The sequence below is a fragment of the Microtus oregoni genome, unplaced genomic scaffold, assembly GCF_018167655.1.
Source record: "Microtus oregoni isolate MIOR12 unplaced genomic scaffold, Mior012 000000F_ref0000247, whole genome shotgun sequence".
Classification (NCBI taxonomy): domain Eukaryota; kingdom Metazoa; phylum Chordata; class Mammalia; order Rodentia; family Cricetidae; genus Microtus; species Microtus oregoni.
In genome coordinates this window covers 93,503,988-93,530,223 of record NW_024543059.1, presented here as the reverse complement: position 1 = coordinate 93,530,223, position 26,236 = coordinate 93,503,988, and the positions used below count along the sequence as shown (strand labels likewise).

The following is a 26,236-nucleotide window of genomic DNA, read 5'->3' as shown; positions in this document are numbered from 1 at the left end:
CCAACATGAGGCAAACTTGCAGCGATGCAGAGAGTAGCATGAAGAAAACCAGCTGGCTGACATAGAAAAGGGCAGAGGATGGGGCTGCGGCTCCATTAGGCAGACGGTTCAGTTGTTAAAGGGTCCTGCTGCACAGGTGTGAGCACTTGAATTCAGATCCCCGGCACACATTTAAAAAAAAAAATCCAGGTAGGGAGGTATCCACCTTTAACCCTAGTACTGGAGAGAGAGGGACCACAGGGACAAGGTGGATGCCCTGGAGCTCACTGGCCACTCAGTCTAGACGAACTGATGAGACCCAGATTGAGTGTTTCAAAAAGTAGAGGATCTAGAAGATGGCTTAGCAGCGAAAGGTGTTTGCCACACTAATACAAGCCCAACAACCTGAGCTTAATTCCCAGAGCCCACCCAAAAAGCCTGATGCAATGCAATCCCAGCATTCCTACAAGAGGGAAAGAGGAGACAGGAGAATCTGCCCGAAGGTCACGTGCCAACTAGCCTGGAATAGGCAATGCAGTAGCAGAAACTGGTAGAAGATGAGCCCTGCCTTTAGAGTTGTTCTCTGACCTGCACATGCATGGCATGACATGATGCACACGTACAGTAGGAACATCTACATACACCACATTCACACAAATAAATAAACGTAACTGCTACAGCACCCATGATCGCGGAAAAGGAAATGCAAGTAAAACTACATAAATATATATGGAGACCAGAGGTGAGGGCTGGGGCCAGGTGAGGAGGTCACACTCAAGTTGGGAGTGTGGGTTGTTTCGCCAGATGCAAAGGGTAAGATGCAGTCCGTCAAGGGAAGGGCTGGAGTGGGTGGGGAAGGGAAATGGGTCCTGTGAGGGGACCAGCATGCGTGACTGGAGAGAGAGAGAGAGAGAGAGAGAGAGAGAGAGAGAGAGAGAGAGGGAAGGAGGGAGGGAGGGAGACAGAGAGAGAAAGTGGAGGTGGGCTGGGAGGATAGGGACAGGGGCTGAGAAACAACCATGCCCCAAGCCTCCGTTGAAGGCTTTGAATTGTATTGAAATGCAGAGGGAAGGAAGCCACCAAGGGTTTTAAGGGTAACAGGATCTTGATTCCACTTTAAGCTGCTCTCTGGTTGCTGGGCAAGACAGGAGATGATGAGGGAAGAGCTGAGGGTCACAGGGAGGCCTGGGAGGCGCCTCCTGCAAAAGGCCCAGGCTGGGGACCTCAGACAGAACAGACAATCTGGGAAGGGAGCAGGATGAGACTATCTGAAATACATTTCCAAGGCAGAAAAGTAGCATGCCTGGCCTGTTTCCCCATTTAGCACACAAGCTCCAAGCTTGTGGGCAGGGGTCCTATTTACTGCTCTTTCCCCAGGACATAGCACAGCATTCAATAATCTTGTGTTTGAAAACAGGGAGTGAAGTAATACTGGAGTGAGAAGGTGAGATTATGGCTGCGCTCTTCCACCCGGCTTCCGGTCAGCTGTAGCCTGTGTGGACAGAGGGAAGGAAGGCAGAGGAGGAAATCGGAGGCCTGTGGAGCATCAGGAAAGACGCTGCACCAGGGCCACACAGGCACTGTTGAGAGCAGCATGAGATGAAGGAGCTCCACTGTGTGCTTGCAGAATGACTGACTGAACGGATGTGAGTGGGGATTTCTGAAATGGGGCTAGAAATAGGGACGCTATCAGCATCTATAAATGCTTAAAGCATGGGAGCGGGTAAGGTCACCTAGGAGACAGTATGGAAGAGAAAGGGGGCCCTCCCAACAACCAGGAACTGTTGCATTAGGTAGCAGGGACCCAAATTCAACCAAGACCAAGACTCTGCATTTCCAGTAATCTAGTCACAATGACCCTAGTACATACTTTAACCACGCCCCTCCCAGGAGTCCCTGGAAAGGCAAGCAGATACCTGGCAGAAGGTAAAACTGGGGTACTTAAGAGACAGCCAGGTCTCGAGTTCTTGAGACAGTCCTCAGGAGCAATGCATGTTGTTTGGGCCTGAGTGTGATGACTGCAGTCCTCAGGGACTGGGCTAGCTCACGGGCCAACTAGGATGTGAGCGCTGTCATGCACAAAGGACTGGGAGCCCTGAGCTAAACACAGATGCTCACGGTGACAATGCCACAGGGATCCCTGGGGGCTGGTGGTGGGTCACATGGCAACCCAAGTCCATGTCTACTGAGTCATTGCTGTCTAGTAATGTCTCAGATGTTCTCTGTCGGGGCAGGGAATCTGGGAAAGTCCCATCAGGAAAGGAGTTCATCTGAGTCTTCCCTGAATCTCCAAGTTCTCGGCCTGCCCCGGCTGAGTCAGCCTTCCAGTCAGAGGTCTGACCACCTTGCACACCATGCAGAAATTCTTCCCACAGCCAGCACTTGGCTCCTGGGGTTCCCTCATACTTCTAGGAATGGAGTTCCCCTCAGCCTATAGGGGAGTCTGTTCCTAACCGTTTCTTAGTTGTTTTGTTAGGAAGCTTGATTCCGGAAGGCCTGGAAGACTTTGACCAGGTGTTCACAGTGCCACCTTTGGGGCACAGTGAAGTGCAGGGAAGGAGATCCAGCCTTCTCTGCTGAGTCGGTGTGGAAGAGTTTCTAACATTTCCTACTAAGTCTGTGAAGGAAACAAAAATAAGGTGTGTGTGTGTGTGTGTGTGTGTGTGTGTGTGTGTGTGTGTGTACCTCGGGTGTCGATCCGCACGAGCCATGCACCTTTGTTTTTCAGACAGGATCTCTTGCTGGCCTGGGACTTGATAAGTGGACTAGCCTAGCCAGCCAGTGATCTGCCTGTCCTGCCTCCCAGTGTCAGAATTCCAAACACATGCCGCCATGTTCAGCTTTTTAAAGATGTAGATTCTGGGGATCAAATGCAAGTCCTCCTGCTTGAAAAGCAAGTACTTTATTGACTAAGCCAGCACCCCAACCCCAAAATAGCTCTTTTCATTTGACCTCCTTAACATCTCTACCAATAACTGGTACCCCTACTGCAGTGTTCGCCAAATACCCGAACCCAGGAGCTGGTTTTCCACCAGATCTTCTCCAGGACGAGCTGCTCCTCCTGTCCCCTGGTTTTCAGGCCAGTCCCACCCAGGCTTCCCTTCTGTGTGTCACTGGGAAGGGACTTGTCACTCCCTGAGCTAGGTGTTGCCACCTGGTCATTAATTAATGAAGTCAAGATGTCCCTTCTTCCCCAGGGTGTGTGTGTGTGTGTGTGTGTGTGTGTGTGTTTACACAGACATGAGAGTGAATTAAACCCACTTTCATAAGCCCTAGTTTTCTTATCTTCTAAGAGGGAACCAATACTTTTGCTAAAGGCATCAATTGAGATTAAGGAAATGAAAAACATTCTAAGTTCCACACCAGGGGTTTTTCCTCCCAAGCCTTCCCCAGGCACTGGGACAGTAGAGTCATTCTGTTGGGCCTCGGTGTCAGTTTTGGTGGCTCTTACTGGGCTGTAATTCTGGAGAAATGACCTTCTATGCGGTGCTGCATTTTCTTCTCTGTGGAGCAAAGCATCACATCAACCTCAGAATGCATTTCCATGCGCATAACACGAGTGTCTCAGGAAAAACACACGCATGCTGTTTAATCAGTCCCTTGTCTCCTTTGTCAAAAGAAAAGGAGGCTAATCCATGGCACTTCTTTTGAAATGGGAAGGCATCAAACCAAACTGCTGCTGTTGGCTGAAGGTTGCGCCACAGGAACCCCCCCCCCCATCTATATTTGTTTAAATGCAATGATTTTTAGCAATTTATTTATTTGTGTGCATGTGGAGGTCCAAGGATGACTCGCAAAAATCAGTTCTGTCCCTCCACCATGAGAGTCCTAGGGATCGAACTCAGGGCTGTCAGGCCCGGCAACAAGGGTCTCTACCCACTGAACAATTCTGCCAGCTCAGTGAGCGGTGGTTATCTGTGCAGAAAACTTCCTGGCACCACCTAGCATCATTCTCCTACAGCTCAGCATACCTACTGCTATGACGGTTATGACAATGAGGAATGGAGGTTCGGGCAACCTAGGCAACGCGGGACTAAGAAGTCACAGATCTGAGATTCACATCCGAGTCCCTCTGACTCTAAAAGCCCACCCCGGCACAGTGATTCTGTTCTCTAAGGCAACCCCTAAGTTAGGACTCAGTGTGGGCCCCAGGGAGAGCAGAAGCCTACCGTGTGTCTCCCTTCATGGTGCAGCTTCGGGGACACGTGGGTCACTCTGCATCTGCCCATTCCAGAGTTTTGAAGGTGTCACTGCGTATCCCAGTCACATCCCCGTAGGTCCCCTTGGGATGCTCCTGGCATCCAATACTCATGTGCTGTTTGCTAGGTTCTTAGCCCATAAATATGGATTCATGTTTAAAAAAACAAAATAAAAAAAAAAACCCAGCTAAAGTAAAAAACAGCCATTCTGGATGTGGGCCCTGATGTGTAATGTCATTAGGGAGTCAGCAGTACATCCCATCCCATTATCGCCTGGCCAAGCTTCTCCGAGCAGCCTGGCTGCAAATGGCTTTCTCTTGGGGGGAGAGCACAGCCCTATCTGCCCTCCAGTTGGAGGAGAGATTTCATCTTTAATTGACAACTGGCCGCCTGCCACCACCCTGCCTCTACTGTTGGCCCAGGCTCGTGGCTGGTTTTCCATGCCACTTCAGGAATAGGCTTCCCCTTGTTTCTTCCTTCCCCAGGGCCCTGCGGTCTTCACCCTGCCATTCTGTATTGCCCTAGACAGCTCCTGGTGTGCTCTTGTCTTTTCTGAGTGTGTTTGGACATGAAGAAAATCTGCAGAAAAAAAGCCTGAACTGAAGGCAAGGGTGAGGGGGGAGCTAGAATTTATGGGCGATCTCCTGTCTCCAGTATGCTCTGTGCAGACACCTGACCTTGGGCCAGGCTGTTAAGCTGTCTTTGGAATAAGCACCATTATTTTACAGGCATGAAAACAGAGCTGAGGAGTTACCCCCAAGAGTCCCAGCTAATAAGGGGAAGATCAAGACTAAATGGAGGCACCTATGGAGGTTTATTGAGACAGTGGGGAGTAGGGAGATGAGAACATGCACCCGGACCTGGCTGTAGAGCCCAGGACAAACGAAACCACAGGTCTTTCTGAGGATCAGTGATGACAGTATGGGGATCCCTTCTGGGTGACGGCAGGGCTGCGTATCCATAAAGCCAGCCTCATGTATGCCCCTACGCGGGGGTGAAAAGAATAGTGAGGGTCACCAGTGTTCAAGAACTTGCCACTTCCCTAGACCATGTACTCCAGGTCTGACCATTCTCCATCCCCAAGGGCCCCTTGGTTGTATCACGCCAGTCCAGTGTTGGCTTTGGTACTTCAGCCCTCATGCAGTCCTTGCAATGGCTGGCCTCCCCAGAGCCTTGGCCCACTTAAAACTGATGCACTCGCAGGGAAGTCCCTGTACGAACAAGCAGGCATACAGTAAACTTCCCTACACACAGAAGACTTATTCCATGCTATTGGGTGTGTGTGGGGGGGGGGGGAGGGGGGTCGCTCAGGTGGCAGCAGCAGAATCAGGACACTGCCCAGGAGTGAGGGGTTCAGTGTTATGCCCTTGGCTGCCTTGAGCAGCCTCACTTTTGAGTACTTCCTGCTAGCTGTAAAATGCAGGAGCTGGGTCACAGGGAGGATCCCTGGTGGGTGCGTGCAATCCTTAGAGGCAGACGGGAGGTTGTTTGGAACTCAGGGAGGCCTCCCCCCACCACAGACCCACAGCCAGAAAAGAGAGGCGAGGCAGATGCTCACAGAGGAGCAGCAGGACACTTGGATGTCTTTATTGGAGCTCGAGCACAGCATGACAGTTGAGGGCATGCAGACAGGGCACAAGGGGCCCGGCCTAGGCGTGCCTCAGACACACACGAGGGAACAGCTTTAGAAAAGGACTGACTGATACCAAGGGTGGGCAGGAAGGGCCGAGGGAGGGGCAGAGGCCAAGGCTGAAGGGGTCACCTGGCCTCTGCTATTGCACGCATCCTCTGGCCGCCGGCCAGGAAGTACAGTATTGCGACTGGTCTCCTCTCGCCCAAGGTGTCCCCTTCTCAGACCCCTGAGCCAGATGGGCAAACAGATCCCCTTCCATCTGCCCAGCAGCATCTTTGAAAACAAATGGACAAAGGAGACTCACACAAAAGAAATAAAACTCCCCTCTGTCAAGGGCACAGAAGGGGGTGCTGGAAGGAGCTACAGAGGCTACAGAAGAGCCCCTGGAAGTGCCCCCAGTGTGGGGTGGTGGGAGGTAGAACCCCAATCTGGGGTGGGGTTGGGCTAGTGAAGCAGTGACCCTGGAGGGCAATCTTGCCTTCGCAGACTACAACAGGCCACCTGCTGGCAGGGGAAACACCCCCAAGTGAGAGCAGCCTGGGACCACCCAGCTGGAGGGGCAGGTGCCAGGCCCGCTACTTTCCCTGGGACATTCCATACAACATGGTCAGAAGGAACAATCCATGAAGGAAGAGGGGAGGGGACACAGGGTGGGAAGAAAACTTGGGAGACATAGCCTAACAACGAAGACAGACCACCAGTAGCACGTGCACTACACACAAGAGTATATAGTACGTATGAATATAGATACTATATGTGCATATATGTCTCTTCAATGTACAGTAGAACAGAGCATCAGACCCAGATGGCTCTGGGGCCCGAGAGTCGCATGGGAGGTTTTTCCACCAGTTCTCTGCAAACAAGGATATCTGAGTCTTTTTCCCAGCAAAAGATTCGTGCCTGGGTTCCAGAGTTTCCCTAAGCCTCTGGCTTCCTGTCTGTCTGCCTGTCTTTTTCACGTTGGTGCCGCCTTAAGAGAGGGTGAGGACTTCAGCGTGGGCATAGTTGGACGAGAGGGCGTCTTGGCAGGTCTCTGTGTTTAAAGAGCACAGGTGTGAGACACTGGGACGCACGCTTTCGGTTCAACATTGCCTTCTGGGGGCGGGGGGGGGGGGTCAAGAGTTCAGCAAAAGAAAGGGAGAAACAAAGAGTGAGATGTTAGAAGGAAGCCAGCCAGCCGCTGACCCACCGGCTGTGGGCTAAGGAACAGCCAATAGCAGAGCTGGAAGGCATAGGGGACCCAGGGCTAAGAGGCAAGGAAGAACCAGGGTGGTACAGCAAGTGGGGTGAAACCTTCATCTCTCCTCTGCCAACCCACCTCCAGGCCGAGGAGACTCAGGGGACGCTGAAACTCAGGTAGCCATTGGCAAGAACTACTAGCCTTTCAGGTCTTCGGAGTTCTACTGCGGCAGGGAGAGGAACCATACCAGACTCCATAGAGCCCAGCAGGGAGGCAGGGGTGAAAATCCCTGCTGTAGACTATGGCTCACGGCCCCTCACTCCAACTGTCCTCTGCTCTCTTTGTGCTCTCCCCCAAATAGCCCCATCTGCCCTCACCACCATGGACAACCCCACTGTCCCAAGGAGCCAGTGAAAATGGCTCTAGAGTGGGAAGACACATCACACCAAGCCCCTGGACCTCAAAGTGATAGGAAGAGTCCTGGGGCGTGGGTATGGAGGGCACATTGCCTCGGGAGAGCAGGCTGGCACATGGCATCAGCTTCAGATATCTGAGGCTTGGGTCTTCTTCCCTATCTCCCAGCAGCAGTACTGGCCAGACAGCTAGAGAGGCCGAGCTAACAGTGTGGTGAAGTTTCAGCCCCAAGGCTGATTAGTACAGCTATTTAGTTTGTCATTTGGCATCCAAGCCTCACCGCTTCTACACTAGGGTTCCCTGACATGTTGAAGGCTTTTTACTTTATATATTCCCTGACATGTTGAAGGCTTTTTACTTTATATATTCCCTGACATGTTAAAGGCTTTTTACTTTATATATTCCCTGACATGTTAAAGGCTTTTTAATATATATATACATATATTTGTATATGTATGTATATAGTATATATAATATATATATAATATATATATATATTATCATCTCAGCATGACCCGTTACCATCTCCATAAGACTGTGGCCCCAACCAGCTCTGTCTGGCACAGTCTGAAAGGTAAGGCTCTGAGTTTGCTCCTAGGCTGCCTGCTTGTTCTTTAAGCAGGGCCCCAGACCCCAGCTACAGGGTCATGTTCTAAAAGCAAAAGCAACAGGTCCAATTCCAAGTCCAATGCAAAGACAAGCTAATGCACGCTTTTGGTTCAACATGGCCTTCTGGGGTTTATCTAAGTGAGACAAACCTTTCTCCTTGTGAAGGACATTCAACACCTGGATGGATCTGAGGCTTGTATAGGCAACTGCCATAATAGATTTTTTTTCTTTCCTGGAACCCTGGGCAAACACAAAAGTCCTAAGAGGTAGCTGAGGACAGATAACTCACCTAGTTCTTCCACCAGCTGGGCCCTGCCTCTTCCCTTTGGAGCCAGGAGATTAGGGGTGGGTATAGGAGCCCATCTCTCCAACCAAATGCTAGGGGCTTCAACCTGGCAGATGCACTGTGTCTCCCAGGGACATCTGTGCCCCCTACAGGGGTGCTGTAAGCATGCCCATCCTTGTAGGAGGAAAGAAGAGAGGAGGCGGTGGGTGCCGTGGAAACCTGGGTTCCGCACAGCTTGAGGGTTGCCACAGAAATAGCTGCCTCGGTTCCCCAAACCAGAACGGCAAGCCAGAGAAAATAGCTGTGGTACCCATGCTAAACTGGACACCTGGCTCATCCTGTCAGACCACAGTCTCCTGGTACCAGGAGCCCCGCTGGGTGGGGCCCAATCTACCACAAGGAGGCTCGATTCAGACTCAGCCTGCTCCCAGTATCTCCTCATCTTACCTCTCAGAAAACACCCCCTTCTGAGAGCCAGTGGCTGCAGACCCTGTAGAGCACAGCTGAACCGAGTGTGCCAGGGCCTGATCTAGCAGAACTTCCGAAGTTCTTTCGGCCAGTGCTTGCTCACGCGATAGTGCCTGTCACAGGCTTTGCAAAGCTCCAACCTCGGGAAACGATTTACATTTATGCCTGGGCCACCTTCTGTGTTGACCGCCCCCTGGTTTTCCAGTTTCCTGCCAGGTCCCTAAAGTTGTCTCACCAGGTCTCTTTATTGCCCTGTAGGGAGCAGATATGGACCTTCCTTAGCCACGCCCTTTTCAAAGTTGCATAATCGGACTCTAAGATAGCCAGGCACGTGGCTCTGCTGTCAGGTCAATTCCCATCAGGTGAAGCAGGGAGGCTTGGTAGAGGCTTTTGTCCTTTAGCCCTGGGCTGAGGGAGGGGCTTATTGGGAGCAGGAGGGGCCCGGTGGCAGGTGTGGGTAGGAGCTCCTGTCTCCTCACTTCCCCTCAGCTGTCTCTGTGCAAGGTGTACCCCTGCTCACCCAATGACTCACAAACCTGTTGTGCTCCCGGGCTCGTTAGGTAAATGAATACACTTAATTATAGAAATTAGATGAGTCTCCGGTTCTGGCAGGAATACAGAGCAGAGGCTGGGTGGGAGTGGCAGGTGACTCAGAGGCAGGGCTGGGAATCGGAGGGAGCGGGAGAGAGGGAGCAAACTGTCGCTGAAGCAGAGGAAGCAGTGTGGAGATGCTGCAGCGCAGGGCACAGATGGGATGCTGGGTGTCACCCGCTGAATCTGGGCACGGGCTTCGGGGAGGAGGGCCTCCCTGCACTTACACACCCTGCCACACCAGGGTTTGCACCAAGCCTGGGGCTTGGGTTCTAGGAACTCCCATCTGTGCCCCAAGGCCCAGATGGAAACACCGGGTCCCACTCCCAGGGCAGCTCTGTCGACAGGTGCTGCTGGTCCAAGGAGCCAAATGTCCTTTTCACCAGCAGAGAAGCCCCATGAGACAGCCTTGTTACCTGCTGATCTTGGTGTGGGGTGGATAGACAGACAGACAGACAAGCTGGTTACTGGTTAAAGGCCATAAGGAATGCAAATTAAATTTCTGTGGTTAAAATCTCAATGTAGGTTTGACTTGCAGGCAAGATTAAGCCGTTCCAGACACTCTGTGTACCACGCACACCCTGGCCTACAAGGATCCTGAGCTGAAGGCAAAACCCAGAGACATGGGCCCTGAGTGTGCCAGCACCTATGGTTCAGGGAGAAGCTGGCAGTATCTCCCCCTTGCATTCAGGTTCCATGGCTGACCGTTTGGGGGAGCCAGGTGCCATGTAGGGCAGGCTCAGGGACTCGAATTCTCCATCCTGACTGAAGTTCCCTTCTGCTGTTTTCTCAGACCTCAGGAGGGATAAAAGGGTTGGGGTGGCATGTAAACATGCCTGCTTGGATATGTGTCCCAGTGTCAGAGCTGAGGAAGGCCATGGTATAGCTAAGGACCTGAGTGACCAGGTGGGGGGCTGGTGAGAGGGTGGAAGGGGTGCGAGAGCAGGAGCTTTCTCGGAGGATAGGGCGAGCTGTACCGCGATGCCAGTGGAGACAGCCCCAGACTGGTTCCAGCCGCTCCTGCTATGTTGTTTAGACTCCGGGACTTTTCGCAGCCTTGGTGAAGAAAAGGCACATGGGTCAAAGTGGAGTTGTCTCCTCAACAAGGGAGCTCCATGGAATCCATGCTACTTCAAGAGACTCTAAAGGGTGGGTGGCCCCGGACTGGGGCGAAGGGATCTCTCCTTGTTGCGAGTGGCTTCCTGCCACTCCCTGCCATCAGTCTCCTGGGCTCCTGAGGGCAGACCATAGGACCTCCGCATAGCTTAACCTGTGTCCTGTCCTGTTCTCGCTGGCCCAGCTGCACAGACTGCACAACTTCCAGCACCTGCCTTCCACCGTGAGAGCCCGTGTCACATACACTCCGGGCTCATCGGAAACTACTGGTTAGGGATGGGGTCAGCGTGACAGCTGCAACAGGCCTGCATTCAGCCTCCCCTTGTCCTAGGTCTAGATGACTGTGGAGAAGTGTGGCGTGGGGAAAGTTGTGAAGTGCACGCTGGGAGTCTGGTGATATTAATTGCCACACTTGCTTAGCAGGGCCTGTTTCCCAGCAACCCACCTGTTCCCTCTCGAAGGTCACTCTAATTGGCTGAGCTACATGCTTGTTGCCAAGAAGCAGTGTGGAGGCATCTTGAAAATAGAGCAGATGGGCCCCCAAAGGCACCTCAGGGAGGCAACGTGGACGGATAGAGGTTCTTCTGTATCGTGCCTGTACTTATGGGAGTACCTGCCCTCAGGGCTCTCCTGACTTGTATTCTCACGGTCTCTTCCACAACTCTACTGCACCAAGCATTTCACAGCCTGAAGAGGGACGCCAGGGTGTTCTTCCTTCAGCTCTGTGTTCTCAAGTCCTCCACAAGAGTGGGGGATACATTCTACACCGTGGCTTAGCAGGCTGCAGCCTGAGCAAGAGAATACAGTGGTACTACTGTATTCTTGAGGTGCAAGAGAGAAAGGCATGTCCGGGGCCTGAAGGCTGGAGCATGGAAGTCACAGGCGAGGGTCTATGAGCTCTGAGCACTCTCTCCCTGTGGACCTTCTCCTTCCAGGTGCCAGACTGCTGCTCCTGTTGCTGTCACTCAGTGAGACAGGTGCCCAGCACAGCTGAATGGCCACTTTTCATGGCTTATCAGATCGGGATGCCTAAGAAGCACACGGGAAGGTGCCCCAGAGACTGCCTGGACCCGGTAGCTAGGGGCCATCTTTAGGGCCCAGAGACATTGCAGGCTATTCCTGCAGCAACCACTACCCTTGTCTGATTCAAACCAGTCACAGTCTGGGATTTGGGACCCTGAGAAGTTGAGAGGGGGAACCTTGCTAGTTAAGAGGTGGTCAAGAGAAAGCCTGCAGATGATGTTTGTTTAGGGAGAAACACAGCTTCTTCTGGAAATGGGCAGGATGTTAGGGAGGTCAGGACACAGGACAGTCAAGGTAAAGTGGGATCAGGAGACAGACAGGACAAGGCTCTGGCCTTGAGCCTCCTGGTTCTCAGTCGTCACTGGCCCTTGTCACTCCAGTGGTTTCTGTTTCCCTCTCCTTTAAGGTTAAGGCTCCTAGCTACACAGGCCGACTTCAGCTCTGTCCCTGCCACACGCTGGAAGTCTGGTGATAGAATTCCAGACTTCCCTGACAGACAGGTAAGAGGCTGCTCCACTAACTTCGAGAATCTTTCTGCTAACTCCTGAGAGAGAACCATGCCCCCTGCCCACCTACTCCTAGCCACTCCCAGACTGGTCCCATGACCATCACACCCCAGCAGCTGCCAAACATGGGATCCAGGCCTGCAGTGAAGAATTGGAGATACAGGACCTGTGTGGTCTGAAGACCTAGAACCTGGAATTCCTGGCTTTGGTAGTGTTTGGGACTAGGGACATGGCTGGGTATGACTCTGTAGGCTAGGCCTGAAGGACCAGAGCCGGGGAGGCGACAGAGCATCCCATAAAATGTCTAGCACTGCTCCTCCTGGTGGGTACCTGAGAGGGAGGGACTCCATAGACTCCTAGGGAATACTAAAGGCTTTCTAATCCAGATACGCATACTAAATGCGAGGGCGCATCCAAGGCAGAGGAGATGGTGGCCATGGGCTTAGGGGAGGGGGAGACCTCAAGCTCTGTGGGGAGGGCTGGGGAGACTCAGCTCTGGAGGGGCTCCCAACCTGCCCAGCCCAGGGAGCCACCATACCTTTTCGGACACTGCCATCGGCACAGGCATAGTCCCCAGCACTGAGCAGGAAGCAGGCAGCTGCTTTCTTGTTTCTGTCTCGTGTGCCTGAGCGTCGCAGGGCCCGACGCTCTTCAGGGGTGGGGGCCGAGGCCAGGGGCTGGGTGAGGCCAGCTCCCTCCTCATCAGACAGCACCGCGTTTGCGTCACCATTCTGCTTAGAGTCTGGAGGGGGCAGAGAGAAAAGAAGCTAAGACAGTTGCTGGGGCCTTCTTAAGGGAGCCTCTCAGACTCCAGGTCCAGGAAGCAAAAGCAAAATGGCGGTGCCTGGTCTGGAGACTCTTCTCTCAGCTTAGGCTTACAGCCTCCCTTGTGGGCTGGAACACAACACAGACATCCTACAGTCGCAGTAGTCCCCCAATGGGCTTCTAAGGAGGTCCCCGGAGATCAACCCCTGCAGGCACAGATTCTTACTTCCCCTCTGGTCTGGCTCAGGTAGGCTCTTGATGAGTCAGCATTCCTCAGAGAAGACCTGGCTAGTAGGGGTAATGGGTGGTGGCTTGTGTGCCAAGTGTACTCAGTAGTGTCGCTGGCTCTCTCCCTGCACCACTTAAGGCAGTTATTCTGTTCCTCGGGCACCCGGGGCCAGCGCTGAAAGGGCTTGGGCAGAGCTCTCTTCTGTCTGGGAAGGTATAGGGAAGAGACTCCAATTCAACTCTTCTCTGTGGGAACACCTTGTCTTCGTCAAAGAGGGGCACAGCTACTATGGGCTCTGACTATATGTGGTGGGGTTAACCTAGCCTGAAGACGCTGGCACTGGCCATGCAACACCTCAGTGTGGCCAAGTCAAGCCTCAGTGCTGTGCGCATCTAGGAAGCTGCCTAAGGTCCTCTGTATTGGGACACACGGATCCTCTCTGAGCTCTGCCTGGACCTCAGAGCAAATCTCTGATTCCAATAGGATCAGGGGCACCACTGTGGTAAGGAGCAGAAGGAAACTTTCCTATTAAGGTCTTTATCAAGGAAGATCCAGACCCCAGTTAATACCAGAGAGCACCTAGCCCCAACAGTGTGATGGCTGCATGCCAAGGGGTCACAAGTCTAAATGTCTCAACTCAGGCACCTCTCTGGAGAACTAGTCCCACTTCTAGAGTCTAACCAGGAGCTGCTGCCTCAGTCTCCCAGGTCTACCCAGCCCAGCCTCGGTGGCCTGACACCCAGTCACCCCCCAGACCTGGGCTTGTATCATTCCTGGGAGCTCTGCCCATTGAATCTGATAGTGCTTTTCCTGTCTTTCTAATCTCTTTCCATGTTCTTGGGGACCAGGCTGATCTCCCTTCTGACCCAGGGCAGGTGAGCTTCCTGGAGTGGCCCTTCCATGGAAGGTCAGGATTTGATGCCCAGTCTTACTCCTGTCAGGACACAAACACTAGCACCTTCCATGTCCCTAACCCTCCCCCCATGCTTTTCCAAGACCCTGGGCTACTTCTTCCCTAGTTCCCTTCTACCCATGTCAAACCCTGAGCCCAAGACTCACTCCAGCTTTAGCTGAACAGAAGGCAGCCTCCCACGTGGTTACGTTATCACATCTATTAGGCCAAGAGACAGCAGACATGCATGTTGGGAAAGAAGTGAGTCATGTGTTGATGCACCTTGGAGGAGCAGCTGCCCTGGTCTCTGGCTAATCGGATCAGCGCCGGCATTTGCTCTGACTTCTCAGAGTGAGGCACATCCACCCCTCATCTGGGGGCAGGACCCTGATACGTCATTGCTATTGACATGTTGTGCCTAGAGGGGAGGGGACTCTCAAACAAAACAAGGGGCTCGAGGAGGAACTAGAAACCCTGCCTTCTAACACACAGTCCTATACACTGCCATCACATCCAACACTGGAAGGACAATTCACTCCACAGACCCTGGTGTTCGCCACAATCATTAAACCATGGGACAAAACAACTGATCTTAATACGCTGCCCTCCTAGAGGCATGCCTGACACACAGCAAGTTTACACAATATAGCACAGACGCAAATATCAAGGGCCAAAGGAACTCCCTGACTACTTGGGGAAAAGGAGTCCTGTGCCTAAGCTCGACTTACCTGCCCGTTTCCTCTCAACCATACCCTCTTCCCGGGCAGGGGGGCTGGTGTCACTGTAGGTGCTGTCCCGGGGCGAAGTTTCCTCAGACTTGCAGTACATGGGTGACTCAAGCTGGGCTGGCCGCGGTACGTGCTTCTTTCGCTTCTTGGGCAGCTTTTGCTTGGCCATAGCCAGGGAGTAGTACATACCAAAATTGTTGACGATGACAGGCACGGGCATGGCAATGGTTAGCACACCAGCCAGTGCACACAGGGCCCCAACCAGCATTCCTGACCACGTCTTCGGGTACATGTCCCCATAGCCAAGTGTTGTCATGGTGACCACGGCCCACCAGAAGCCAATGGGGATGTTCTTGAAGTCGGTGTGGTCGTTGCCCCGTGGGTCAGATGGCCTGGCCCCGATTCGTTCAGCATAATAGATCATGGTGGCAAAGATGAGCACACCCAGGGCCAGGAAGATGATAAGCAACAGGAACTCATTGGTGCTGGCTCGGAGCGTGTGGCCCAGCACGCGCAGCCCCACAAAGTGGCGCGTGAGCTTGAAGATGCGCAGGATACGGACGAAGCGCACCACGCGCAGGAAACCCAGCACATCCCGAGCGGCCTTGGATGACAGGCCACTCAGTCCCACCTCCAGGTAGAAGGGCAAGATGGCCACAAAGTCGATGATGTTGAGCAGGTTCTTGACAAAGTCCAGTGTGTCTGGGCAGCACACAATGCGAACCAGGAACTCTAGAGTGAACCACATCACACACACACCCTCGATGTAGGTGAGGATGGGCTCTGTTTCTACCTCCCGCCGGAAGCGCACGCTGGTGATGTTCCCTACCCGGTGGATCTCTGTCACGTTGCGGTCGATGTTGAAGGCCTCGTGGGTCTCCAGGCAGAAGGTGGTAATGGAGACCAGGATGAAGAAGAGAGAGGCAAAGGCTACCACCTGTAGGTCAGGAGAACAGGGAGTGGTTGTCATGTCAACAATAGTTGGCCTCATTGGAAACACTGACTTCTACTCATGGAACAAGAGCGTATAGGTTACTAGCCCATTGCTGGTCAAGGGGTGGGAGTAAGGTAGAGACATGAGAGGATTTACATGCACTGATGCTTCAGGGCAATGCTTCCCCTAATCTTTGCCAGGGTGCTCAGAAGACAGAGGAAACCACAAGTCAGGGTATCATAGCTTCCTGGTCCTGACTATTACAGCTCTGCCCAATTTATGCTTTAAGGCTTCTCAAATTGTGGTGTGTGGACAAATCAGTTGAAATCACTTGTTCCAGTGTGGCTAACTCAGGAGGTTTGGGGAAGGGTCTATATTCCCCCCTTTCTAACAGGCTCCCAGGTGAAGGGTAGTCCACATACTACCCCCGGGATAATCAGGCTCCCAAAGTGGGGGCTTACACCAGAAGCATCAAGTGTGTGGAAACGGGTGAGACACGCAAATTTTAGCAACATAGACCTACTGAAAAGAAACTTGGAGGACACAGAACCTAAGAAGAACGTTAGGAAATCATCTAGGTGACCCTGATATACATCAAGATAAAGGTCCGTTGCTTTAGGGGATGTCCAGAGACAAGGGCTGTAAGGAATACCCACTTTCTGCCAACTGACCCCTTTAACATGACCTGCCTCCATGACCCCGCCCCGCCACCTAGAACCACCTTCTGCCTCCGTGGTAAATCCAGGAATGAAGACAAACGTGGCTATGGTGATTGGAAGGAAAATGCCCCCAGAGGGAGTGGTACTGTTAGGAGGTGTGACTTTGTTGGAGGAAGTGTGTCACTGTGGAGGCGGGCTTTGAGGTCTCACATATGCTAGAGAAACCTCCCAGAATCCCAGACCACTTCTTGTTGCCCACAAGTAAAGATGTAGGCTGCTCAGCTACTTCTCCAGCACCATGTCTGCCTGCAAACCGCCATGTCGCACGATAATGATAATGGACTAAACCGCCGGAAATGTAAGCTACGCCAATGAATGCTTCCTTTATAAGAGCTGCCGTGGTCATGGAGTCTCTTCACAGCAACAGAAACTCTAAGCCATGGCCTACAACAGGAGGTTGAGGTGGGGAGGCTCTCAGAACAACCAGTGTCTCCTTTTCTGCAAACTGATGCTAGCGGGACCCTGAGCTTCCAAGTCAAATGAACTGTACTTATCAGGGCCAGAATGGCGGCAGCAGACCTGACAGCCGTGGGGATCTCAGCTAGAATGATGACAGCAGTATCAGGCAGAGGAATGGCTGGACTAAGTGTCCAGTCATGACGAATGGAGATGAGATTCATGTGTAACAACACCAATTACAGAGCCTTCATCTGTTATTCATGCCATGCCATTCGGTGGCACTGTCAAGACACTCACTGTCAAGGTCCGCTCTCCTGCTACTGGTCCTGCTTGGAGGATGGGACGTGGCTTTCCCCCGCTGGGTGGAGAACTGAACCTATACAGGTAACTGAGGGATTTTCGTGGCTGTACAACATTTGACAACTCCGTGCCTGCCCTGCCCTAATTTCTACCTGGCCGTGTCCTTTTTCCCGTGCAGCGAGCACTCAGCTCTGCCTGTTGGGGTTTTCCTCATAGTGTGCCCACACTGAAAGGGAGTAGGCAATACAAGACACTAACAGAAAACACGGGGGATATGGAAAACCAGGCAAGACCCCACATCCCCAGAGCCCTCTGGGATAGAAGAAGTCAAGGAAGGAACTTTGGTCATGACATTCACCATCTGTTCTCTCCCCGGAACTATCAGCCACCCTACCTGTGTCTCTGCCTTCCATCTCCTCAGTGACAAGGCAGACAGACCACAACTCTCCATTGCACAAAGGAAGAACTGATGGTCAGAGAGGCTGCATGTCTATTCTAGGACCACACTCCCCAGAGCACATAAGAACCGGGTATGACCCCAAAACCGTGTGGTCTGGACGTTCCTTTATACCATACCATCTTTACTATCCCCTGAGCAGAGTTGCTTCACAGGCCCAGGAATGCAGGCCCCGATGCAGCCTGTGCCATCACTTTCCTGGTGCCCGCTATTCCAGCACGAGGATATGTGCCTTCCCAGGACAGGTCCCCCATCATAAGACAGGGTTATTTCCCTTACTCTTTAGATGGGTTGAACATAGACAGCAGGGAGAGGAACAGGCTGGGGAAGTGGGTCCATCTACCTACTTCTCCTCGGGAAAGTAAATTTCAAGTGCTTTTGCTGGCCTCGCTTTTTCTCCCCTGAGACATGGGCTGCCAAGACAACGCAGCCTACTGCAGGCTCTCCATGGCCATCCATTAGGAGCTGGTGACAGTGCCTGCCCGTGGCTGTGGAATACAGGGTCCTGGCTCCACCCTGTGCTCCAAGAAGCAGAAGGAATAAGAGTGAGGGGTTAGGACAGCACTTCCTGGTTTTGCCAGGAGGCATGGAAGCCCAAGAGCTAGCGCTCTCTCTCTCTCTCTCTCTCTCTCTCTCTCTCTCTCTCTCTCTCTCTCTCTGAGGGACCGTTAGCCAACAGAGTCTGCCCACCTGGGATCCTGAATGTGAGGTTAATTAGTGATGTGGAAAAACAAGGTCAGGCAGGTGCCCAGCCTTTGCCACAGCCTACATTCCTCAGCTGCCTCTGCCGCAGGTACTGATGGAAGGCCCAGACCACCTTCACGTGAGGCAGAAACATCCCCAACTCCTGTGGTCTCTTTGGCTTTTTTTTTTTCACAGAGCCATCCCAAGATTGCCATAAGGTGGTACAGGTCCTTTAGGGCCTCCAGTGACCTCCAGTATTCCTCTCCTCTACATCACTCTCAGGCAATTGTTTCCTAAGTGGTTGGCTGGTGTAATTAGAGCTTTTTGCCAGGCCTCATCTTTGAGGGAGGGATACTATTTCATTTCCCACAAGGCCCTTGACTCAGGCTGCCCAGGACAAAAGGGATCCCAAGAGACAGTAGCTACAGCAATAGCAACCTGCAAGGGGTCACAGCCTGTGTTTAAACTTTAGCCCCCATGAGCAGCAATTCTGTAGGTCTGTCAGTTGTGCGTGAGCCTCCCTCTCATCAGGCCTAGCACTGCCAGCCTGAGGGCAAAGCAGAGCTGAAGAGCCCAGGGCTGGCGGCCTTAGCTGGGTGTCTGCCGTCTCTTACAATCAGTCGGGTAAGTGTGTGCCCTCCGTGCCATTCTCTCCTTGTACGCTGGGACCGTACAAGTGCTCACCTCACACCCTCCCTGGAGGATGCATGAGCCGCGCCACAGCAGGTGTCTAAAATCTGCTAAGTGCTGAGCTGAGGTGGAGGCAGTCTCTGGGGGAGCCCCCTCCTGCGTCTAAAACTGACAAGCCACCAAATCCTGAGAAGTTTATACAAGTCAACTCCCTTTCTGCTCTTGGAGACAAGGAAACCTGAAGGCTAGAAGCGGTTTGTCCTGGAGGCCATGGGTGAAACTGGCAGCTCTCTCCTTGGCAAGAGGACACAGGCTGTGGATTCTAACGGCAGTCAAAACTGCCCAGGCAGAAGACTGTTGGAGTGAACTGACTGTATCTGCTAGGGGAGGTAGCTGGGCCTCAGCACTGGGGACAGGAGACCCTGGATGTCAGGACAACACTCCTTCCAGCTCCCTGTTCCCCTGAGACACCCTCACACACGTGCTGGCTATTATGGCCTTCAAGGGACCTGCCCATCACTAAAGGCCCAAGCGTTGCAACTATCAACCCAGTTACCAGCTTTTCCTTCTGCTCCACTGTACTGGAACAAATGAAAGATCACACTTTTGGGTTCAAACTGGGTTCTGTTATCAAATGCCTATGAGACCCCTCTGACTTTCTTAGCCCCAAGTAGCCTCTGAATTGTTATTTATAAAGAGGAAACTTGAATACCTACTATGTGCCACTATGCTGGGAACAGCAGGAAAAATCTAGAGAAACACTTCCGACTTTTGGATCTTACATCCTAGTGGATAGAAACTGCTGACAGACATCTTACATAGCATATCAATGGTATGAGCATTATGGAGGAAAAGAGAAGAAGAAGGAGGCTAAGAGAGAAAGAGAGCTAATTCAAACCGGATAGTCAGGCCAGATCACAAGGACAAGATGAAATCTGACTGTAGCGGTAAAGGAAAGAGAGCCCGAGGCAGCAGGAACAACCGTGCAAAGACCCCAAGTCTTAGAGGGGATGAGAGCAGAATCTACCTAGTGCGGTTGTTTGAGAACTAAAAGAAATGATACCTGTGAAATTTAGCACAGAGCCGGAGGGCCAGGAATCTGGCAGAGGCTGGGTGAGTGGAGAGGTGACAGACACTAGTCAATGGGAACTGAATACAACCAGTGGGGGTTGGGCAGGGGAGTCCAAGGAAGGAGGACCAGGGAGACAGATGGACAGATAAACATAAGGAGACTCATGCCCAAAACCTATATTAAGGAAGACGTGTAGGAGAAGGAAAAATTGAGAACACAGCCAAAGACGCTTGCAGAGGAAGAAGATCTGTGGAGACAGGGTGAGGGGCTGAGCCTCCTGGTGAAGTTAGAGCTTAGTACACAGGCAGTGCTGGGTACTAAGTGGGGAGCCCAGGGGTTAAAAGGAAAGAAGGAACAGGGCCTGTCAAGAAAGGCAGCTCCAAGCAGCTCCTGGCTCCTAAGTGAGACATACATGAGGCCCTATCCTAGCTGAGGGCCACTCCCCCTTTCTCTTTTTTATCAAACCTGGTTGTGAGCCAGCAATCCCTAGTTCCAGCAACTAGTGCTGCCCTTCCCCTGTGGTCACCCTTCCTGTGAGTCCTCAACCAAATGGGACCAGATCCAACCCAAGTCATTGTCCAAAAGCCTCTCGTTGGTCAAGTTCCATTCTGCCATGTCCCATGCAGACTTGCCTTCCCTGGCCAGACAATCCTGTCCCTGACTCTGCAGAGTTGGGCACCATGTGTTTCTATAGCAATGCCATCATTCAAGGAGATAAGTCATCACCCCATTTAGAGGTGGGGCTTGTCACTCCTCTCTGCCTATTGGGCTTTATCTTTTACAACTACCACATCACCCATCACGACACATCTACAATTACTGTTGCCGGTCCTTGTCATTAACGCCTCTCTGCCTGCCCTAGCTCTCCCCAGACCACTGGCCTCTTCGTTACGTTTCTAGAACCCAGCCGCATGTAGCTACCATGGAGCAAGTGCATAGTCAGTATCTTCTAGATGCCTAGAACCGAGGTAACTGTAGCTTCTTCTCACAGGACAGGCAAGCTGTCAGGAGAAGGGATCATTTAGCTACAGGACTGGGGCTAGAGGTGACAAAGGTATACCCAGGAGTACCTCCAGATTCCAGGGACCTAGCACCTTGACAACGCTCTAGAGTGGGCCAAACCTACTTCTGACGGGAGTCCTTGCTAAGCACTGGGTGACTACTTCATGGCCGGAAGGAAAATCAGCAGGGAGGTGGGCCATCGTGGTGGGTTGGTAGTACCCAGGCTGTTGGGAGTGGCTGGTACCCAGCATCTAGACTAACAATGTCCACTGTGGAGGTGAAGGGATCAAGGAGCTAGCTCTCCCCATGGCCCAGTTACCTAACTCTCTGCTCCTGTCTGCTTTCTCCTCGGATCTCCAAAAGAGGCTGTTTAATTTCACTCCCCTCCCCCACTCCACATTCTCACAAAAATGGTGACAAACAGAAACAACGCATCATCTATAGACAAGATGCTCTGAGGCAAATGTTGATCTCTTCAGAGTGAGAAAGAGAAACAACACTTGGAGGAACCCGAGAGGAACCTGAGAGGCTGCCTGAGGCAGGATCCGCGGGGAGTCTTCAGCCTCTGACCACCCAGGGTGGGTTGGCACTACCCTGCTGGACTCATGTTTCATGTTCACCCTGTACCCAGACTCAGAGGGCACAGCATCAGTGGTGCCGGCCCTCACTCTGAAGCCCGTCATGACTACCGTGGCTACCAACAATGTCAGACCTCTAAAGGGGCCCGAGTTTTGACCCTCTGCCCCACAACCTAATATTTATTTGTAACCAAGTCTGGCCTCTATTTTTTATCAAAGTTACCTGGTGAAAAAGTGAGAGCGAAGGGTCAGACCAAGGCAATTCTAGAAGTGATAAGAAATAAGAAGGGGCTAGGAGTGGAGTGGAGGAGGAGACTCTCCAGTGAAGGCCACCCCCAAGCCCTCCAGAAGCCAGAGACCCTTTCTGGGCTGGAGTTGCAAGGCAGGAGTAGCAGCAACAGAGTGGACTCTTGAGAGCTGAGATTGGATTCTAATGCTACGGGCTGTGCTGTCTAGGCAGGTGTCACTGTGACTCTGTGTTCTTATCTGTTCACTGAGGTGAACGATTCCTGCCTCTCCTGAGCCAGAGGAGGTAGCAGAAGAAAGCCCAAGCCAAGCTCCTGTCACACAACCTGAGAAAGAGAAACATTCGTGTCTAGCTGCCCTCCTGAGGCATTGGGGATCCTGTGATCAGCCCCTTCTATTCTGAAGAGAAACATGGAAAGAAAAAAGATCCAGCCAAGAACCTTAGCCAAAAGAGAAGGGCCGTGGCCCTTTATACAGCTGATAGCTGAATTAAATCCATCGCAGCTTGGGACCTAAAGAACAGAACAAGGAAGCAAGGTAGCCCAGGGTCCCTGAGGTAGGCCTCTAGTCTGTTCTCAGAAGGAACAAGGCAAGATTCTATGGCTCTGAGTGCTGCGCGAACCCCTCCTGGCCTCTCCTGGGTTATACAACAGCCTAAGGAAGCCTTTGCTCTGCTCCAGGGCAGTGTCCATGAGAGGCTAAAGACAGAACCAGCCTGCCCTCAGCTCAAGCCACAGAAACAGAACCGCAGGAGCGGCCTGACTGACGACAGTGGAGGCAGTAGGGGTGATCATCCTGCCTCAGAGCCTTCCTGAATGGACCAGCTGATAGCCCGGCCAGTAGCTAGGCAACAGGCTCTCCTAATTAGCTCAGTTCACTTTGTTGTTTGCGTCTGTTTTGCTCCTGTCTAACGTACTATTCAAATGGCTGAACTGCTGTATGTGAAGAGACGCCTCAAGGCCGAGAGCACAGCTCCTCTGCCCTCATGTGCCCTCCTAGGTGACATTGTGAGTCTACAAAACCTCTAGTGTTGCAAACTCCTTCCGGGAAAACTGCAGCTGATTGGGATGGGATGCATGCATATCCAACAGTGCAGAGCTCCTGTGGGGACAGTTCTGACAACTTGGGGGTCAGTGGAGAAAACAAATGCAGCTTCCCAACTCTCCCACTGGGCCCTCAAGTCTTAAGGAGTAGTAACAGGGCAAGTGGCCCTTCTAATGTCCCCTCGGACTTCTGAGTGCCATTGGTTCCTGGGCTTCTGATGTTTATTCACAGTAGAGAAGAGGCTCAGGACTCTGAGCAGGCTGGAGCAAGGAGCTAGCCACTTCTCCACCCAGCAAACAGCCTCACCCAGTAGAGAAGGCTTGTGGTAGTTACAGAGTAAGGAGCCTCAGTTTTGATTCAAAGCCCTGCAGGAGTGCTGTAATCCCAGGTCAGTGATTTACTTGCTCCCAGACTCCATCTGTTAACTGGACATTGTTTAAAGTTCTTTAGGAAGAGTAGAGATTAATGTAATGTCTTCACAGCAAAGCATTGGTACAGGATGCTCAATAAAGAGTTGTTATTCATTTTTTAATAAATTGTGTATTCTCACTTATGTGACCAGAACGGTTCAGAACTGGTCTCTGCCTGTGTTCCTCAGCTGTGGGCAAGTCTTTTGACACGTGTCAGCCAGAGCTCCACAGCGTTATTCCCATCCATGCTAATGATCTGAAGGTTAGAAACTAAGGATGGCTTTGGCCAGACAGTTAATGTGTTCGAATCCTGGTTCTTTCCCTACTTAAATGGGAGAACTAACCCTCTACTTGATGGTAGAGTCTCTCGCAATTACAGAGGGAAAAAGAAAGCAGGGGCCCCAGAATGCTCAGAAATAGGGCCCAGTTCCCTCAGTCATCTCTTCCCATAAAAGCTTCCCTGGTTTGGGCCCCTTTCTGCCTCCTCCCTGCCCCATGACTTTGAAAAAGTCTCAATGGCTTGTGATTGTCTCTCTCTCCTAGTAAAGACAAACTAAGGGCCATCAGGGCTAATAAACTCCCAGCAGGGGTGCACTGGCCAGAGGCATTGCTGTGCTCCCCACTTCTTAGCTGGTTTTCAGGACCACAAAGCTTTAAACCAAAGCAGCTAGAATAGACAGGGCCTGAAAAGAGTCCAGATTTCCAGTGGCTACTTAAAGTCCCAGCACTGCGTGGAACCTCTGGCTAGGATCTCCACCTCCTTTCTCTTCCAGGGAGGAGCTGCATTGCCCTGGCTTGGTATTTATACCAGCCTAACGCATCCCTTTAGCTGAATTCCTCAACCCTCCACTCTCCCCTGGGTAGGAAGTGGAACTTTTTCTCCCATGACTAGGGTGAGGACCGGTCCGTGGGGTGTTGAGGGGAGATGGAGAGCAAGGCTCTGAGACTCACTAACATGACAACCTGGGACGCCAAAGGAACCAATCAGACCAGCTTCAGCTCACAGAAACAGATCTCAAACACAGCTTGTCACCCTGTCTCTCTTTTCTTTCTCCTGTCTCCTAGACAGCTCTCAGCCAGCTTTGAGGCTAAGGTCCATGAGAGCAGATACCAGCCTGCAGGCTTTTTTGTTTTTAAATTTCTAAAGCCTTCTTCAGGGTTTTAGCTGCCCAAGCATGCCGGAGTGAATGAATACATATCTTTCTAGCACCCCACCACCACCACCACCTTCAGGGTAGGGACTAGGTCTTGTCTAAATCAACCTGTTTCCCCTTCTCCCCACACAGCCATTTCCAGTGTAACCTGAACCAGGGCTTTCTGGGAAGCCACTTTGTGCTAGAGCAGAGAGAAAAGAGCAGTGACAAGTCTGACCATCACTAGCAAGCTTGTGGCTATCCAGTGTCCTGGGACCCTGAAGAGCCCAAAGCAGTGGCTTTATCCTGTCCACACAGAGAGGCCAGACTATGACAGAGGTGTGGAAAGCCTTGGGACAGGGCCTGCTCCCTGGAAGAAAGGTCCTAGACCAGGAAAGGTTTGGGCTCTGAGGATCTCTGCTTCTTATGAGCTAGGCATTCTGGAAACTATGCCCCCTTCTCTGCGATGCTTAGCTGCCTGCACAGGGAGCTGCTGGCAAGATGGAAACAGGTAAGTGTCCAACTCAATCCACGAATTCCTTCTCTTGATCCTGCCTTACTCCCTGCAAAAAAAGGTCAAATTCAAGCACTCCAGGACTGCGGTCCTGTACAGGGCAACCACGCTGACCAAAGAGGAGCAAGAAAAGCCAAGTTGAAGGCATGCCACTCACTGAGGGGCATGTGGCAAAGCCGACAGCTGGGATTAGGTCCAAGGAGAGAGTCAAGTGTGTGCAATCTCCTAATGGAGCATGCAGAAGGGAGGGGTGACTTCCAAGGGCCCATGAGGGAACTGGGAGGCAGGCAGGTACAGTCTGCCAGGTATATCAATCTCCTTCCACCACCACCCCCCCCCCCATCGGACCCACCAACACCAGCACCAAGAGCCCACTGGACACCGAGATGGGGAGACCCTGGCTTCTGCCACTCACCCTGGCTGCCCGGGATGAGTAGGGATCCTCGAAGAGCGCCCACATTCGGGGCTGCCAGCCACGGCAGCCCCCGGATCCAGCACCAGAGCCCGCGCCTCCCTCATGGGGGCCCAGACGCTGCAAGGCCAACTCCCGCTCATCGTCGCCAGCCTCATCGCTGGGCCCTGCGCCACCCCCGCCCCCGTCCGGGCTCTCGAAGATGTCCAGTGCCTCTTCAGCATCGCGGTGCTGCCTATAGGTCATCCAGCAGCAAGGCTCCACATCAGTTTCATCAATACCCCAGAAGGTGAGCTCTTCCTCGAAGAGAGGCCCACAGACGTCGGCGGGGCAGTGCAGCTTACCGGTACGGTAGTAGTTGAGCACATAGGCAAAAACACCCGGGTGCCGATCAAAGAAGAACTCACAGCCCCCACCACCGCTGCTGCCGCTGCTGCCTGCACCGCCGCCATCCGACTCCTGCCGACCCCCGCCGTCGGGATCCGCCAGCCAGGCAAGGCGGGTGCCCGGTAGAGTGCGCAGGGTGCTGCGGTAGGTCTCATGTCGCGTGCCGCCCACGTTGATGATGATCTTCTCCGACGCCTCGCCCTTGGCCATCTCCTCCTTCAGACATGTTTTGGACGGAGGCTTGTTCCCCGACTTGCGCCCGCGGTAGGAGGAGACACACACCGAGCTGATCATAAGAAGCGCTACGGGGCTCCGGCTTGGGGCGGCCGCTGCCCTCCAAACACCCTTCCCAAGGAGGCAGCGTCAGACCGGGGAGGGGGAGGAGACGAGGAGGAGGTGGAGGAGGAGGAGGTGGAGGAGGAGGCAGGAGGCAGTGGCGGCCCCTTCGGCGGCGTGGCTCTGCCCCTGCCTCCCTCCCTCCCCCCCAGGGCGCGGAGCAGGAGGAGTTGGGTTTCTCTGGTGTACAGGTGGTTGGAATTTGGTCAGGCAGAGCCTAGGGAGGAAGGAAGTGGAGACCAGGGTCGAGGACTCAAGCCAGGGGTCCCGGGAGGTAGGGGCAAGCCCAAGGATGCTCGGGGCCGGGGACACGCCCCCAACCCCAGAAAGACGGAGAAGCGCACAGTCCCGGAGCACTGCG

The 26,236-nt window shown here is 52.9% G+C and overlaps 1 protein-coding gene across 2 annotated transcripts; it reads right to left on the bottom strand.

The window, feature by feature from the left end:
* Nucleotides 1-5,732: 5,732 nt before the first annotated feature.
* On the bottom strand, nt 5,733-25,833 carry LOC121447460 (potassium voltage-gated channel subfamily C member 4). 2 transcript variants are annotated; one of them, XM_041650732.1, is made up of 4 exons: nt 25,156-25,833; nt 14,619-15,555; nt 12,543-12,746; nt 5,733-6,844 (listed from the first exon to the last, which is right to left on the bottom strand). In XM_041650732.1, the coding sequence occupies exons 1-4, from the start codon at nt 25,831-25,833 to the stop codon at nt 6,783-6,785; spliced, it is 1,881 nt and encodes a 626-aa protein (XP_041506666.1). In that variant the 3' UTR covers nt 5,733-6,782. The 2 variants fall into 2 exon arrangements, with proteins under 2 accessions (XP_041506666.1, XP_041506675.1); XM_041650741.1 differs by having other exon boundaries at nt 6,777-6,906.
* Nucleotides 25,834-26,236: the final 403 nt, after the last annotated feature.